General features: G+C 44.0%; 1 protein-coding gene and 1 long non-coding RNA gene across 5 annotated transcripts in view; one reads left to right on the plus strand and one right to left on the minus strand.

Moving 5' to 3' along the window:
* The window catches only part of LOC139107688 (uncharacterized), a 47968-nt gene extending 32138 nt beyond the window's left edge, over positions 1-15830 (minus strand). Inside the window, exons 1-10 of one of the 3 annotated variants that reach the window (XR_011546550.1) lie at positions 15777-15830; positions 14579-14864; positions 14031-14161; positions 13799-13929; positions 13465-13696; positions 7939-8190; positions 7546-7816; positions 7185-7289; positions 6789-7081; positions 6625-6669 (exon numbers count right to left, since the gene is read on the minus strand). This is a non-coding gene — a long non-coding RNA (uncharacterized lncRNA). Of the gene's footprint in view, positions 1-6370; positions 6670-6775; positions 7082-7184; positions 7290-7545; positions 7817-7938; positions 8191-13464; positions 13697-13798; positions 13930-14030; positions 14162-14578; positions 14865-15776 lie in introns of those variants that run through there. The other 2 variants (XR_011546549.1, XR_011546551.1) reach the window with 2 other exon arrangements.
* Positions 15831-16022: 192 nt separating this feature from the next.
* Positions 16023-18422, plus strand: LOC139107687 (uncharacterized). 2 transcript variants are annotated; one of them, XM_070665481.1, is made up of 2 exons: positions 16023-16266; positions 16643-18422. In XM_070665481.1, the coding sequence occupies exons 1-2, from the start codon at positions 16190-16192 to the stop codon at positions 17259-17261; spliced, it is 696 nt and encodes a 231-aa protein (XP_070521582.1). In that variant the 5' UTR covers positions 16023-16189; the 3' UTR covers positions 17262-18422. The 2 variants fall into 2 exon arrangements, with proteins under 2 accessions (XP_070521582.1, XP_070521584.1); XM_070665483.1 differs by having other exon boundaries at positions 16024-16266; positions 16650-18422.
* The last annotated feature ends 1 nt before the right edge of the window (position 18423 follows it).

Genomic DNA, 18423 nt, shown 5'->3' on the forward strand with positions numbered 1-18423 from the left:
ACCGTTAGTTGATAAAAACTGTGAGAGCTGAATATAACCGAGATACGATATCATCTATTAGAGAAGATGCTAACTGGGACCGACCACGCCCCGCGGCTAATCGCTACCTCGAGTAACATCCCGGAATATTAATTAAGCACGTGATTAATAATAAGGGAAGAACGAGGGTTGGTTAAGCGCAGATAAAAGTAGCGCCGGGCACCGCGCGACTAGGCGCCACAGTTATCGTAATTATTGTAATTGGTATTTACGAGGGCCATGGAAACTCACTCCTTATTCCCTTCCTCGAGATCGCCGGACCGGAGAGGCGACTCGATCTTCCGGTTCTACGATCAAAAGTAGATGCAAAAGCTCCGGGGCGAGCAGGTAGACGAGCTGGTCTCTAGCCTCTCTACCCCGATACGTTCAACCAAGAGCGAAGGCGAAGGGAGAGGCGGGGGGAGTGGAGGCGAAGAGAAAGATCCCTCTTAATATTTTAATAATACTCCTCGATTAAACGGGAATCATTAGACGGGCTACCGTAGACATCGCGCGGAGATACGCGAACCTGGGCACGGCGACGTATCAATCGCATATGGAAATTGACGAGCTATTAACGGAACTCGGGTGGAACTGGCGCCGGCCTGAGTAAATCTTGCACCCAACGCGTTATATTTAAGCCGGTATTTATATACAAAATATTTATGTCGCGCTATAATTAAACATTCCGCTGCGCAAGCGAAAGTCGGTGGCGAAAAATCAAGAATTAATTTCACGTGTGAAGTTAACCTTCCGCTAACGATCGTAAAAAGTATCGGCCGTCTCACAAGAAACGATCTATAAATATTTCCATTGTAATCAGATTCCAATTAAACGCTCGTTAAGATATAACAAACATATCTGTTAATTAAATATCGATAAGGGGATTGATTTCTGCGGTAATCGGATTTCGAAATAGAACGCGTAATAACTTTATCGCAACCCTCCGATGGCATTATTAATAAATACATTCCACGACGCTTCCCGATAATTTATCTGTTAATTGCAAAACTAACATCGCGGATGATCAAATAGGATATTTCATAGCAAGGCTCATAAAACTAACATCAATTAATAATATCGATTAATAAGAGAGATTATTCACCCGCGCTTCCTCCTGTTGACAATCTATGTCGCGACTTATCTATTTACGTAAATCAAGCAGATTTCTCAAGAATATTTCGAAACGACAGCTTGACAGCTGCCGATCAAACGCTAGAAAGATTAGAATCAAGAAGACGAAGATTAAAAAGATAAATTCCCGTGTCACTTTGCGGAGAGTCTCGCAAACTTGTTCCGTTGCAGTAAAAATAGATAAAAAAAAAAAAAATATTGTATCTTATCTCACGTACCATGATTTAAATACGTATTTCTATTTGGCTGAAAAATTTATTTTCCCGTCAGTAAGTTGTTACTTCTTTATCGCATTATTATGTATACCTGTGTACACGTTTTGTTTTACCGTTTGAAAAGAATTACGCCGCGCGGTTGCAATAGAAAGGAATTAATCTACCGTATCTCTCGTCACGTTTATCACTCTCGCCGATAACGCTTTAACGCAACGAAGCCAGGACCGCGCTCGAATAAGTCGTGCGCAAACAATAGGTTGCGCACTTCCGCGATTTACGTTTTGTTCGAAATGCATTCTCGCCGCCGCGGGCTGACGTTGCAGCTGAAGCTGAAATTAAAGCCGGTCAAGAACACCGTTCGCGGAGGCCTCCGCTCGAGACCCGGACCCTCTGGCTGTTCGCATTTTTCTCGCCGGCACAGATTTAATAATTCCCGAGAACAAATAGACGTTAGCGTAATGGATTATCAACGGAGGGGAAAGTCTCCCTTGATACTCGGATCGATTCGCAAATTGAAATACAAAACGATCCGTTTAATTCACGTTCGATATTCGCCTCCTCGACGGCCGAGGTTGGGGAACGCCGCCGCCCCGATACTCGGAGGCAGGAGTAAATTAATGTAAACTCAACGACAAGCACTCGCGTTCAATTCACGTTTAGATATGGCGTTATTTATTAGAATAATCGCGATCATTAGCCAGTCAAGGCAAGGCCCATCTCTTACGAGATCCCCTTTTCGATTTCCCCTAACTCAAATATCACAAATTTTATAATCCATTTGTAACTTATCAGTTCATATACGTAATATCGAGGGGGAAGGGAGGAGGAATACCGCGTGCGTAGGAATTGCAGCAAACGTCTGCAGATAACCGAGGCACATGACAGTATATTCTCGCGCGGATTTTCCTGCAAATTGCGGTTATAGCACTCGACAATTATACGCTACATGCGATAGCTCGTTCGGCTAAGAGCGAGAGCGAGCAGAAAAGGAGCCTAATTACCCGGCCTCTGGTAGCTCCTTTACGAGGCTCTACATCTTATCGCATAATATACCGACAATGTTCGCGATACCGTCGACTCTCCGCGCGGGCTAGTGTAGATGCCCGCGTAATTCGGTCCTAACGCGTGCTCTCGTTATCGCTTTTATCATTCAACAAGTACGCTGGCAGACGCATTGGAATCCGCGGCAAATGCAACGGACCTACACCGAGTGCGTGCAAATATCCGGCGAAACATCGAAAATCATCCGCACTACGCTCTCATTACTATCTACGGACAAAATAATAATACCGACCGATTGATTAACGTCTGTTTTCGAGCTGCAGATCACATTTATCGCTAGGCAATTTTTTTTTTTTTTTTTCTCGATAATTAATTAGATAATTGCGTACCTTAAAACGGCGGAATATTATACGAGATTAATTTTATTAAGTCGAATTAAAATCGATGTTAATACTGTTACGAGTCTAGGAATATATTTAGTTGGTTTTTTTCTTTTTTTTTTAATTTTATTATCGCAATAAAACGCAGTCCAGCCTATCACGCGTAATTTTCCACAAAGTTGCAGTCTATTTAATTTTCATTGACTCCCATCGGGACACGAGGCAACGCTTCCGGATCCTATTCCTTAGAAAGAAGGCGACCTCGATCCGCGAAAAGAAACGTTTCATCACTCTCGCCGGATACGCTAAACGACGGCGCGGCGGCGGCGGGAACGCGCGAAAAAAATACCGTACGATAACGGAACGTTCGGGGATCGGGCGCGAGGCGGAATCGGCGCATCGCGGGATGCGTCACGCGGCCGTGGGAGAGGCAAACGGCTGGGGAACGATCATAATTAATGAGCTCGCGTAATTTCTAACACGCGGCCTCGTTAGCATGCTCTCGTTCGCAAACGGTAAAGCGTGCGGCTCCGCCAAGGACCACGCGCCGAGATGCGCGCGCGAGCGACGCATTCTCCCTAACAATGTTTGTTATAGCAGACGTACGTCGAGGAATGTGCGCATTATATCATTACGCACTATTACCCATTACATACCTCGTTACACCGTATATATCGTATATTATCCTAGATACGCCGGAGGAAAAAGTAAGAACTCTCCTCTCTTTCTCGCTCGCTCGCTCTGTGTGCCACTGATGAGACCCTTGGACCATTATCATGCACGTCCGCGCGGCGGGCCGTGAGCGCGTGTGCGTGCACGCGCGTCCGCGGCACCGTACGCGCACACGCGCGTAATACTTGGCGCGGGCTATCTAATTGTATAGTAAATAACCTTCGTAAATTACGCATATAATGCTTAATGCCGTCGTGCGGCCGCGCGCGGTATTGTGCGGCGTGCCTATCGCGTTATGACATTCAATTGCGACGTGTCAGGCAATCACGGCCGCCTTACAGACTCCGACACTTTATGGCGCGCGGCGATATTGCACGCCGTGGCGCGTAGTCACCCGCCGGCTGGGAAAAATCGGGGGAGATAAAAAAAAAAAAAAAAAAAGATAAGACGGGGGGAGGATCGCCGACGAGTCGTCGCCGATAAATCGAGTTAATTCGCGCGAGAATAACTCCGAATTAATGAACGTTACCGTCGGGACCGCGACGCCGATGGCGCGTAATTGTTTTATATTTATCGCGGCCGAGACGAGCAACGAGCTTTGACCGCGGCGACGGATAATTAACGAGAGATATAAAACCGTCGGCGATATTTTTTTTCTCGCCCCACGCTAATGACCGCTCTATTCCGCGCTCTTCTCCGCGTATCCGGCAAGAGAGGGAAGAAAAAAAAAAATTAATTCGCGCTTTTATTTATCTCGTAATTGGCGGTAACATAAAGTCGTTTATCTGATCGATATTTCCGGCGCATGATTTATTCATGAGATCGAGAATAGCGTTGAAAACAGATTTTTAGTCAATTCCAATACAAAAAAAAAAAAAAAAAACATTGATGTGGTAGATTTAATTTCCGTATATTTTATTTTATTTCAAGAAAAAAAAATACGATTTTTCGAAAAAATGTAATTTTCACGGCGATAAAAATCGACTCGTTTCGCCTTGCGAGTATTCATTTACCTTGGATCCGACCTCTACATACGGTGAGCAGGGAGGACAATGTCTGGCCTGCACTTTCTCCATAGTCGGATAAACCCGGAACAATGCTACCGCGGGCGTGAATCGCGCGCGATTGCGTAAACCCGCACGAAATCCTTTCCCGGTAACATTGACTTTTTCAAATATAATTGGTGCTCGCGTGCCCTGATTACTAATCACCGCGGTGAACGTGACACACATTCGATTTTAGTTACGGCGTGACGATTCGCGCATTCGGAGTACAATGCCCGCGGATCGAAGCTACAAAAGAGCTTTCTGTGTAAAATCACGTATACTATATGCAGCTCCACCTAATGCAGAGCGAGCGGCGAGAAAGATAATGCCTCGTTCAGGAAACGATCGTCGAGCACGTCGAATAATAATTTGAAATTAACAGTAAACGTATTAGAAAGATAAAAATGTAAGTGTAAATTATATCGTCCGCGTGAAAGAATTTTTACTGAACGGTGCAACGAAATAAAGGCATTTGCGTTTTATTTTATACACGCGATAAATTCGCATCTCGAGCCATAAACATTTTGATGAAGAAATGTAAAACTTGTAATTTTTGCAAGGGACCACTTTAGATAGAGAGATATCGAGCTTCCTTTATGGTACGCGTATTATACATGTGCCTGTGCATTAAAGTCGTTATCTTGGATATTTTTATCGAAGAGGAAATTGACCTTGCCATAACAAACGCGTTATGCAAATTGGAATGCTTCGCCATAAACTCACTTCAACTTCGGTACATTATTGCGTTGTCGAATACCAGAACATACGCGTAAAGAAAAAAAAAAAATAACTCGGGCAGACGTAGGTTTGCGCACGGCAGAGTTCGCGATACAAACGTTAATATTATAACTTTAATCGATTATTATAAACGTTATCTAGTGCGTGCCTAAATAAATTAATTTCCAAAACGAATGTTATCTAGTGCGTACCTAAATAAATTAATTTCCAAAACGAACGTTATCTACGTACATATATTAGCGATATATTTGCAGGAGCGCGAGACTGCTGAAACAAACGAACGTTCGTGATCGCGATAAGTCGAGCAAGAGCAAGGACTGGCGCTGCAATTATGATACGCGGCAATCGAAGGACCATTGTGTACGAATACAAAACTGCGCTTACTTGTCTGGTTTATCCAGCGGTCGGTGACGATCGTGAACCACGGCGGTGGACGGCGGGACTGGTCGCGCGTGGCACGTCCGTTTGTAAATAAATTAATTCGTGCGTTTTTCCCACTGGTAACAACTCCACACTGCGGCACTGTGTACTACCGCGTCTCGCGAGCACCCGAAGGGAGAGACCGGGAGACCGGGATACATCGATTTCGGAGGACCTCGCGCGCGGACGGTACGCGGGGACGGCGTGTCGCGGCGGTCCGGGACGCGAGGCAAAGAGGGCGGAAAGAGGCCACGTAAAACAGGGGGGAAAGAAAGGGGAGAAAGAGAGAAAGACGGAGACAGAAAGAGCGGCTCTGCTCTGACACAGACCACCGACCAGCTTCACTCCGGAACTGACGCGATACTGGCCCTCCACCTCACGATCCGCAATCTAACCGGCTCCATTCGCTCGGTCGTTTTCGCTGACGTTCGGCTCGCCGCTCACTCCTCTCCTCTTTTCTCTACTCTTCTCTCCACCTCTGTTCCCCTATCTGAGTACACGGGCACCCAGAACGTGTGCGTGTGCGTGTGCGTGCGCGCGCGTGCGTACGGTCGTAGTACGTCAAGGTAACGTGTGTGTTCGAAGGTACGGATACGCCTACGCAATTTGGCCCCGTGGACGATAATGAAGAACTCGCCCGTTCTTTACGCGCCGATAAAACTATTCCTGCTCGAAACGAGTCCCTACGAGGTGCCGGAAACCCACAAGTTATACAGAAAACCGATCAAGATCCTAAACCGACCAGGTTAAACCTTTGTTTCCGATTCAGCAAAAAAATTCGACGAGATTTAATTAATAGTTGATATACCTAGCAAGATTGGCAATTCACACCGATGAGAAAATGGCAACTATCACACGGGATTTATGAATTTGACTAGAACTATGCTCACGCTTCGCGTGCGTTATTTTTTGGAAGGTTATTTTAATTTATAATCGACGACGTGATATCGAGTTAAGAGACCCGATTACAACATGTGAAATAAGATTTTTGCAACTTACCGATCTGCAATGAGCAACAGCGGAGTTGTTGAATTCAGGCGGTGGCTGAAACATAAAATAACAATATTAATGTAGACATGTTGAAAATAAATAGTTAATGATTAAACAAAAAAAATTATGCGGATGTATTTAATTTTTTAATAATTCTTTAAGTTGATCCTTACCTATGAGTTGCTCCGCTGAGGCAGGATACCCATCCTGGGCCTGCTCCTCCTCTCAGATGGGACGTGACGAGCCATCCTTCCGCGCACAAGTAACTCGCGAACGCGTCCGGGTGAAGCTACAATCGCGAAAATTACTTAATAAATTTTTCGACACTCCCGAATTAAAGAGAATCGTAAAAAAACGCCCGGTAACTATCGGCAGCCCCGAACGACCGACGAACCGGCTGCAGTTCGTATAATTTCGAATCGGCGTGCGGCACTGAGCGATGCGACGCAGCGGAGTTTCTCTTGACCTGAAACAAAAAAATAAAACAATTATTTAATAGATATAAAATTTAATTAAATGAAAAAATTAAGAAACGTTATTAAAAATCCAAAGAAAAAATTGATATATACCCATGGGTTGCTCCGCCGGGGCAGGATACCCTTCCTGGGCCTCCTCCTCCTCTCAGGATGTCCTCGGGATGTCGGGTCGGTCCTCCTTCGATGGCAGAGTATTATCTGAAACAGTAAAAATTGCATTGAATATTACGTTCTGTTCAATATCTTACTGAGCGTGTATTGTGTGCTGTACCGCGCGCGTGTTTTCGTTCTAGGTGACCGGACGAATACAACAGCGCCAGCACATCTAGTCCGTCCCACTCCCCGCGCTCCCCGCGCCCAGCCGCACTGAGACGTTTTTACGAATAAAATTAAATAGCGCGACGAACGATCACTCGAAAAAATATACTTTATTAATATTCGTTGCTGTGCTTACCTTTATCGGGACTTCATTCGAGTCGTCCTCGATCTCGGCAAGAAACTGGACGGCGTGAAGCAAGATCCAAAGTCACATTGATCCTTCGGCTCGATCCTCGTCGGCGAAAGCCTGTGCCAAGCGGCCAACGAGACGGGGCTGCGATGTGAGACTCTCCCCGCGCCTTGTCGTCCTCGAGTTCCACCAAAATCACGTGCACGAGACGGGACGAGAATCTCGGTCGCGACGTAGAAGGCGGGCGAGGTGCAGGCCTCATGCTCTCAAATACGATCTGGAATTTAGGCTTCTGTAAGATCCTTGATCGCGAACAATGTAGATTCGATGCTCGCGTATCGTCGCCCGACTGCGAATACGCGAAACTATCACGGCACAGTAATGAACGTGACGATTTACCTTTACCTGACCGGACGTGTGTCGGTAACTGGGCAACGGCGGTGTCCCGTGCAAGACACGGCGCTTCATAGAGCCCTCAGGGTGAGGCAAGACATAGGTACACGATGATATGCGTCGAGAGTACACCCGGAGATGCCTAGACGTCTTCGTCTCGAGCAGCAACGTGTTCCATGTGCCTGGCGTACCATGCGTCTGAGTCGCGTAGACCCCGTGCGATCAGGCGATCGATAGAACGCTCTGATTGGTCCGCGCCTAGGGTCACCCATCTCTTTTTAGGGACCAGCAATTTTTTGACGCTTAACCTGGACTATGGTCGCGGGGGGAAGGAGGGAGGAGAGGAGGGGAAGGGGGGCGGGGGCCGCACCGTCTTTGCATGAATATGTTAATTAAATTTTTTTTTTTTTTAATTATTTTTTTAAATAAAATAATAATAAACTCGCGTAGCGCATTATATTGCGCACATTACGGAATTATACAGCATTACGGGCTACTCCGACGCTAAGTACGATATTCAAGGATATAATAGAATGCGGAGGAACATAGGGGCCTACGCTAATGTCCGTAAAACTGCTACAATGAGGGCTGAATACGCATGACGGGCAAAAATATGTATATAAAGCAATCCACTCTTCTAATAATTTCACGTCTCTCGATAATAATCCCATCAGATATCGCTTAACAATTTTACAAAAATTTTCAGATAACTTTTCAATAAATAAGAAGTATTAAAATATTTTTCAATATTAAATAACACCAATTAATTTAATTTAATTTGTCAATTACGTTATTTCATTAAAAAAAAAAATTAATCGACAAACGAGGAATATTATCTTAAATTAAAATATATAATAAAAGAATTGCCGCGTCAGCGTGTTTAATTTTAATTCTCTTCGGCGAAGGATTAATAAATTAATGCAACGATCAGGAACGAAGACAACGAGAGTGTCGGCAGTAAAAAGCGGAAGTTACGGAGGTACGATTACCTCACACGGTGTGACATGTCTCGCGAGGAATCGGGCCGCGGAATTTTCTGCGTTGATGATCCGCGCGAACGTGAGATAATTATGGAAATGAATTTCGATCGTTACGAGGGCGTAGATCTCGGCTCTCTACCATGACACGGCCTGGCCTCGACGGCGATAATCCTCGCCCCAGCACCATAATTTTCCTCACAATTTTCGTGCCTGCGTGTAAATATCCAACGGTACGTTACTACGAAACGCGATACGACGTGCCGCGCCGATCATCCCGAAGGCGAAACGCCCAGTCGCGTTTTTTGCACCCACATTCTGACAAAAGTCGAGCCTCCGCGGTATTGTGAAGGCAACGTTTCCAAGTTCGCTCGAATTCATACGTCTTGCGTTTTTTTATTTTTTTTTTTTTAATTATTTAAATTGTTAAAAAACCATTGCAGCGAATTATCCTATCACTCAACTACTACCGTCGACGCACAAGGCTCTTAACGCTTGACTACTCCTGAAATTAGTCTCGCGACGAAGGATTCTATTCAAGGATCGCAAATAAGAGTCGCGAGAGTGCCGACGATATTTTTCGCGAGAAGAAAGAGGAAGAACGAGTTATCTCGCGCGGAAGGAACGAAAGGGCGATGGATAAGAAATTGAGCAAGGACGCCGGACGAGAATTGGACGGGCCACCGATTCCGGGCCTGTTCGCGAGCCACGTACATACGACTCGTATTTAACGGCATTACGCGCCCGCGCGGTCACGATTCATGCATAATTTATCTGAAGGCACGGTGAAAAATAGTTTTGACCCCAAGGGCCAGACCGGGAAAGGCGTTTGTCCGCCACGCACTCGGCTGCTATTACGTGCTCGCCGTCCGCATAGAAAGCGGCTGCCTTCGCCGCGTTACGTGCGAGGGTGCGCTGCACTGGACCGAGGCTGAGTAGCCCGATTGGTTGGTGAAGCCGCGGTTAGAACTGTTCCCGGTGTTAATGGCATTGCCTGTCCGATGTCTCGGTGCTCGCGACCGACGAACTCGCGTGTACCCGCTCGACACGAACGCCGCGCGATTTATAAAAGTCACACGCGCCGCGTATGTCCGGATGCATCAATCAATGGATCAGTAAACGCGAGAAGTCAGGGAAATTTACCCGCGAAGCCTAGGTCTCATAATTCGTGATAAAGAAAAAAAAAGGGGTACCTTCGTTGAATTTAAAGCGACGAAACCGTTTCCTTGATCAAGTCATTTCCTATTTTATTTTAATATTATTCGGCGTAAATATATCGCTAAGTACTATTTTCTCGTTATTAATGCGCGTGTGTGCCGCGCCGCGATCTTTAAGATGTAACGTTATAATTTTAAATAGTTCCGCGTAATCCGGCAGTATCCTCGATAGAATCTTCTCAAGCCGTGTTATCACCTGCCATAGGAACTTGGCACCGCTCGCTTCAATGGCTTCTTAACGCCGTGCAACGCTATGGAGAAACCTGTTTGTCATGTATCTCGCTCTTCGGGATATATTAACAGCGTTCTATCGCTCACGCGCAATGTCTGGTACCCAAAGGAAACCGTGTTTCTTGCTCTCTTTCGCTTACGTTGCGTCGACAATGAAACTTCCCGTCTCACCGTATAAAATATACAACTTATTACGAAACCGTCGTGAAAAATCTAAGCAACGCGCGCAACAACGCCACCGTGTATTACCTACCGTTTTAACTAGCAATATTCCAAAGCGTTGCAATAAAATATTTTCTAAACATGTATTCATCATTATAGAATAAAATATATTTTCGTAAAAAAATTATTTCTGCCTCGAATTGTTATTTTAAAATAAAATCCAACCACTCTCCCTTTCCAATTATTTAATTAATAAAAATAAAAGTATGAAAATACATATCCTATTCGGAAATCTTCAACGACGTAGATGTAAAAAAAAAAAAAACGGACATGTTAATAATTCAAGATTAAAATCTCGGTTCAAAGTCTCGCGTTTTGAGCGTGTTGCCGAGGAGAACCATAGCTCTCGCCCGTAATATATTAGCGTGGATACGCGTGTAAGCTGGTGCGTAATGCTTAGCTTAGTAGCGTCCTGGCAAGCATCGACACTGCCATATACTCGTTACCGCTGACACTCTCGCTGCTCGTCCGTAGCAGCAGCCGGTATATCCAGTCCCGCATAATTTTAACCGCAAGATATACGGAGTTTACCCCGGGGTCAAAGTACGCGCGCGTCCGAGTCGTGGGACCTAGGCGATATCGTTCCGTCGGCTCGCCGGCGGTTTTCAGAATAAAAGCCGGGGATACGCGAACAAGTGATAGATGACCGCTCGCGACCGCACCGGTCGCTGAACGACTTAATTTTGCACACCTAACAATTTGTCACAATAGAGTACTCGCCTATCATCGATGGAATTTAAATCGGCGACTACGGTTGTTCGATTAAGGATTTATCCCTATAACGAGGCCAACGATTTCGGTGCTAACGCATGAATTTATCTCAATGAATTCTATAATTAAAATATTAATAAAGTCCATTGCACTTAATTACGATCTAACGCAAAAGTTAGAAAAAAAAAAAAAACGGAGTCTATTGATATTGAATTTTTTAAATAATAATTGGAATAAATTCACCGTCCTATCAATCCTATTATTTTTTCCCCTCCGTCAAAATAGACATTTGTAGTATACCTGATACGCCTGTTATTACTAATTATAGAGTTCGACAGAAATTACGTTCCGGAAGCAAGCGCATCTCGGAGCTTGTACTCTTCGCGCGTTTAATATTTCTCGGACGCGCGTGATACCGTCGAGTCACTGGTTTCGCGGAAGGACGCTGTTCTCCGTCATCGAGTGGACAACGTCGTCGAAAATTAAATTTCCTGCGTGATGTGGACGTGTGCGCGCAGGAGGGAAAAGAACTGGACCCCCGCGGAAAGAGAGCATCTCGAACAAGACGGAACACGGTCGCCGTCTCACGTTTTCACGTAGCTCGACGGCCGCCTCGTAATTCCGCGGAAGACGTACCGCCTCTACGCCCGTGACGTAAGACCGGTTACACGGGCGGACACGAAAAAGATGAGCGATCGTGTAACGGAGCGCACGATGAGTCTGCGGACGCGGATTTTTCCCGGCAGCGCGCCTGCACTCCGGCTCGGCCTCGGAAACGAAATGGGAACACGTACGTGTCGATAATAATTATTTCTCGCTACTCGATTGCGACCGGAGGTGGTTACGTCGACGTTGGAGAAGCGTATCTTCCGTAGAAGCCATTCGTTATAATTATACGTGTGTTATCTATTATACAGATCTCGGCCGGAGTCAAAACAAAGCAGCACGGGCTAGATCGTACTCGCGGCTGAGCTTAAATTTATATTTAATGAAATAAAAGCGATTAAGCTCACAATTCAAATAATTGTCTAAAATAATATGAAATATACGGGAAAAATTAATTTAAATGGAGTCGGCCGCTCTTGACTTCCTCGGGGACTTAATTTACTAATCTTTTCTTTTTTTTTTTTTTTTACGACTACATAAAACGATCCCGTATTGTTATAAAAATGAGAACAGAAAATATGCCACGTAGAATGACCGTAGCTAATGGTTCTTATGGCTATTAGTTACTAATTACTGCGAAGATCGGAGTAACACGCGAATCGAGACGGCGAACAACAAGCAAATCCGTTGATAATATTAGCATCGAATAAAATATCGATAATTAAAAAGTACAGGCGTTTATTTCAATTTAATACCGCGGCCTCCCGATAATACGCGCACGGCGCCTTTCGCGAGACTGTTTGTTGCGCGAACGGCGAAATAAAGTCTACCGTGCGCGGTGTGCACAGATTTATTTAATTAAGTACGCTTAAGTGCCTCGTAAAAACCAGCTTTCCTCGGCGACCGGCCCGGCGGATTTTTCTCGCGTCCTCGCATCGCCTCGGGCGGCGTGAGCGTGGCTCCTGTCCTTTACTGCATCGAAAGGGACGGCACTTCCTAGCAAAAACTATTCCGCGCAAAACACGCGACTCGCGCCTATCCGTTAAATAAAATAACCGCGATCTCGCGTAGAACCGAAGGGGAAAAGGCAGGGGTAACTTTGGCGGCTCAATGAGCAGCGAGAGTTCAATCACAGTTAATTACAAACGGTCCCGAGATGTTCCTTCCTACAACCGACCGTCTATTGGGAAGTGACGGCAATGACGGATTCGCGTTACGACTTGGCGGATCTCTAATTACCGTGCGCGATATTAGCTATCGCCGACATGAATCACCGCTATCAATGAAATAGAACGGGCGCGCCTATCGACCGTCTGAAAAATTATGAGAATGTTAATAACTTCTCGCGGTTACTTAACCACGTGCGCGCCTCGCGAAGGCAGAATTGACTCCCAATCGAAAGTGTTTGTATTAAACACGCGCGCGGGATCGTCAACGTCAGAGCCTGAACGCTAGATTAATTAGCAATGACAGGCGCGGCTTCGCGTAGCATTAGAATGCTATTTTAGCGCGCGAAGGAAAGGCTAGACGATTTAATCACTCGTGAAAATTAATTGTGAGGTACTCACCACAGAAATAGTACTCCGCTGTTGTCCGATGCCTTCCTGGCTGCCTTCCTTTCCCATTATTCATCCCTCGTTGTCGTCCGATGCCATCCTGGCTTTCTTCGCATAAAAATATTACTCTGCTGTTGTCGGATGCCTTCATAGCTGCCTTCCACTCCTTCTCCTCGTCCCTCGTTTATCGTCTGATGTCTTCTCGTCCCGTGTTGCTTTTTTGTTGCCGTCCGATTATATTATACTGATAAAAAAGATAAAAAAAAATTTTTTAATGTCGACAACTCTCACAATAGACATTCAGATAAATTAAATTCAATATTAAAATTAATTATACGGTACTTACCATAAAAATATTACTCTGCTGTTGTCGGATGCCTTCCTGGCTGCCTTCCACTCCCTCTCCTCCTCTCCCATTTATCGTTTGATGTCTTCTCGTCCCGTGTTGCTTTTCTGTCGCCGTCCGATTATATTATACTGATAAAAAAGAAAAAAAAATTAAAAATATGTCGTCAACTCTCACAATGGACATTCAGATAAATGCAGTTCAATTTTAAAATTAATTGTAAGGTACTTACCATAAAAATATTACTCTGCTGTTGTCGGATGCCTTCCTGGCTGCCTTCCACTCCCTCTCCTCCTCCCCCGTTTATCGTCTGATGTCTTCTCGTCCCGTATTGCTGTTCTGTTGCCGTCCGATTATATTATACTGATGAAAAAGGTAAAAAATTAAAAATATGTCGTCAACTCTCACGATGGACATTCCGATAGAAGGCCGAACGAGAAGATCGAGAGAGGAGGAAGTTACGTACGCCAGTCGCAAGAAATATCTGTCTTTCAGTGTACGTAACCCTAAGAGGCAGAGGCAAGGGACGAGAGAACGGAGGGAAATCAGTCATCGGCAATCCGGCCGGCGCGGTACATACATGCGGCACATGTGAAATCTTACGCACACATTACTACAACCTTATCAGCCTCACGCACCTCGTGCTGACGTACTCCATCGTCTTCGCGAGTGAAATAACGCGACATAGGCGAAACGTACAATTTTCGGGAGTCGGTGGTTAGTCGTAAGTGCCATCTCGGGTGACATAAAGTTCGATATTGATAATCAGATATTTCTTACCTCCGCCCGTTTGTCCCCGCATGTCCCCGCATGAGCATCGACCTCGCGTTATTCGTACGACGATGCGGCAGCTCGGAAGATCCATATTAGTTGCAAATTCGCAAATTGAACGCGTCCCGTCGTTGCTCGCCGTTCGCCAAGTATCGCCTTCGAACACAAAATGGTCGTCGGTTGCGCGCCAATTCTGCGGCGCGGCGCTGTCGATAACCGCGCTGGATACAACAGGGCAATTCATTGCCCGGTAACAGACGCAGAAATCTACCTTGTCGCTACGCGTAAAAAATGCCTGTTGAAAGAACAATTCCATGAGACAGGCGTGTCGTTGAATAAATAATCATATCGATGTATCCCATAATTTCCTTAATTATATACGCTCATTCGTTTCTTCGCGCGTTTAACAATTATGTGGCGTCATCTAAACGAAAAGCATCGCCATCAGATTAACGAAGATTAAAAAATATCCAGCCGATAAATCTCCCGATAATTACTCGAACAAATAAATACCTCGAATTATCGATTCTTTTTTACAAGCTATTTTACGAAATCATTTATTATCGATGACAAATACGACGAAGCCGAAGCTCTCTCGCTCTGAAAACGTAGTCGGTACAATTGCTTCACGTAGCATCTTCGCAAATTTTCTCGTATATTTTTACGTACCTTGGAAAACGAATTGGAAGACAAAGTTTCGAATAGCAGATGCAGGACTGTCGACTTTCGTATTTTTCATCGATTTCTACGCTGACCGCGAGCTGAGACGGGATCGCGACAACCGCAAGTGTAAAGTTATGTTGTGGCGATGGTCTTTTGTTCTTTGCGGCTACACGACGTCCACGTACGATTCATACGGTGGGCAGGAAATAATGCGACATGGACGGTATATAATATTTTCGCACTTGCCATGTCGAAAGATCGTAAAAGCAGGAATTGTCTGTGCCCATGCGAGGTTAACCATAAAACTGTGTAACCGCACTAAATTACCTTTCAGTCGTTCAAATTATTATTATTTATAATCTAACATTTATTCGCTTTCGGCTCCTTAAGAAAACTGGTCGTAATTTATCAAACCGGAAGCTTTGAAAGTTTCAGTACAATATAATATTCTTAATGACGTTAAATCGAGTCATAATTAATAAAGAAGTTCTTTGATTGCTGTTGAATTAAATTAATTAATGCATATAACGTTAGCATACGTTACCTCAGTATAATGTGTATCTAATCATACACGAAGCGATTAGATGTCCCATATTAGGCACCGGCCGCGAAGACGGTCCAGTTTAAAGTGCGGGAGAACTATAAAAATACTACATAGAAACAGATCGCGTTAAACTTAAAACACGTACAAAAATTAGAGAGAGACAGCATGCTCTCAAGAGCTCCTTTATCTCTCTTACGCAGACATTAAATTTCAAGTGCGCATTTCCGCCTTCTGGGCGGCGTGCCGTTAGATGTCGGTGGCGTCGCCGTCGCAAAGTTGGCCGACAAAAGTCCGCTGATCTTCCTGGTCAGCATCCGGCTAGCTGGCTGGCCCTTCACGCGATGATTAGATTAATTAGATTGTACGGTTAAGCTAGTATTTGTAGGGATCGACTGAATTAAACACTTGTTGTTATGGCTTCCTTGGTCGCGGATTACGGGACCTCCTCTGGCTCGGACGGCGAGATGGACGATGACGTTTCGGACAACACGTAAGTTTCGGCCGTTTACGTAAAAAAAAAAAAAAAAGCTGCCGCAGATCGCTTGCCGATCATTCTCGGCCTGTTCGTTTTTTCTTTTTACACCGATCCCGCGGTAGTTTGATCCTTCGCGATGTCACCGCAAACTCACCGCGACGCGGAGACCCCGCGAGGAATCCGTCGAGTTCGACGACGTCGTGTAAACGCAAAGCTAATAATTTCGGATTAAAACAGACAGTCGTATTCCTACTACATCAATACCATTAATGACGTTAAAGAAAAAAGGGAAATACATACGTTTTGCAAGGCATTTGTTTAAGTTCAACAACTGGTATATACACGCAGAATGGAGCTTGTTCTTTGTAATCTGATATTGCCTCACCGTTAGCTTTAAGGGTACGGAGCAGGTGGAGTCCGAAATGGAAGACGAGGAGGAAGAGAGTAATAAAGAGGATAATGACGGACACGTGAGAATTACTGAAACAGCAGCTTCCAAAGAAAAGCTTCCATTGCCAACGCCAGATTTTAACAGCACGCCTACCTTACTGAAGACTTCTGTATTTCTGAATCCATTTGTTGAGGCAGAACGGGCAAAGAGCGCGATTCTAGAGAAGCATGTTAAAATGACGCCTACGCTGGACGACACGAAAATGATAAACGGTCGTAAGATATGCTGGAATTATCGAAAAGGTCGCTGCCGCTTTGGTCACAATTGCACTTTTGCCCACGACTCCGATTTACATCGTAGCGCAGCAGAGCTCGAGGCCCTACGGACTCCGCAAGAGACATTGGTTTGTCAAACTCGGTATAATGGACAGCAGCAGCAACAGCAACAAATGCTGTCGCCCATAAATGATGACGAGAACGAAGTAGATCAGGAGAATAATCAGACGGCGAACAGAAAGCGTAAGAAAAGACCTGGTCTGTGCCAACTGTTGCTTCCAAGTAAGAAAGTCTATAAGCAGTTCAAAGCACAACAGCAGCAGCAGCAAACCAAAACCAGATGAATATTATTTTTTCATTTGGCACGATAGTGAATTTGTCTTCTAACCGAGTTGTTATATGTTCTACAAATTGGATGGTACATATAACGAGTAATTTTCTCGTGCAACATTGAGCTTTCCACGTTTAGCATTAAAGAGATCTTGCTGAAGCTTTTAATGGATGAAAACTGAAAAAAAAAATGTTAAAAAAATATATATTATAAATTAGAAATTGCAAAAGAAATAGAAAAGAATCAGTGTGATAATTGTAATCTCTCTCTCTCGATTATGAGAATCAAGTTTGAAATATCTTTATTGACAAAGTGGAAGCCATTAGCGTGTATAGCGATGAGACTAACCGAGATCATGTTTAAGGTTTAGATTAGTATTATTTAATTAAAGAATTGCGTGAATAAAATCAGTATAGGTATATAAAAAGAGAAATAAAAATTCCGATTTATGCTTCCAATGCAAACATGTACGATGTATAGTATAGTATAGGTACTTTATTTGAGAAACTTATATAAAATCGCAAAAAAAAAATAATAAAATAAAAAACTACGTAATAAATAAAACGCACACAAAAAGAACGCGTGTGGAAGAAGCCTTTTTAACATTCGTCTTTTGTAATGCAACGATCATGTAATACATAATATCTTCTCGTTATTTTAATTTATCATTACTAACCATTTGATAATACAGTTTACTCGTGAGAATATTATATTGCACGATAGAATCCGGACACTGTATTGTATTGTAATTACATAAGAACTTCAACGAATTTAGAGTATATTCTTCCCACATGTAAAAAAAAAAAAAAATATCCTATATACAATACTTCCATACGTTTTCATGAATTTAAGATTCATTCAAGCGTAATTTGATTATATTCTTTTTTATAAAATATTTATTTTACGTTTCTTTCTATCATGATTGATGAGATGAATTCGATGATAAAGTATTAAATTAAGTCAGATATAATTACAATACTAGTAAATATTGTAGAATGTCGGTCATTTATTAATGCATTGATCTGTCTAATGCAGTAATTATGATAGATCGAAACAAAATAGAAAGAGCAGTGAGAAACTAATAGTTTATCGTAACTACCGTGACTCGAAAGAGGCTTTTCGGATTTCTGAGGATTTCTAAAGTGGCCAATAAATTCAGCTGTGCTGAAATAAAC

This window comes from Cardiocondyla obscurior, linkage group LG13, assembly GCF_019399895.1.
Source record: "Cardiocondyla obscurior isolate alpha-2009 linkage group LG13, Cobs3.1, whole genome shotgun sequence".
Lineage (NCBI taxonomy): Eukaryota > Metazoa > Arthropoda > Insecta > Hymenoptera > Formicidae > Cardiocondyla > Cardiocondyla obscurior.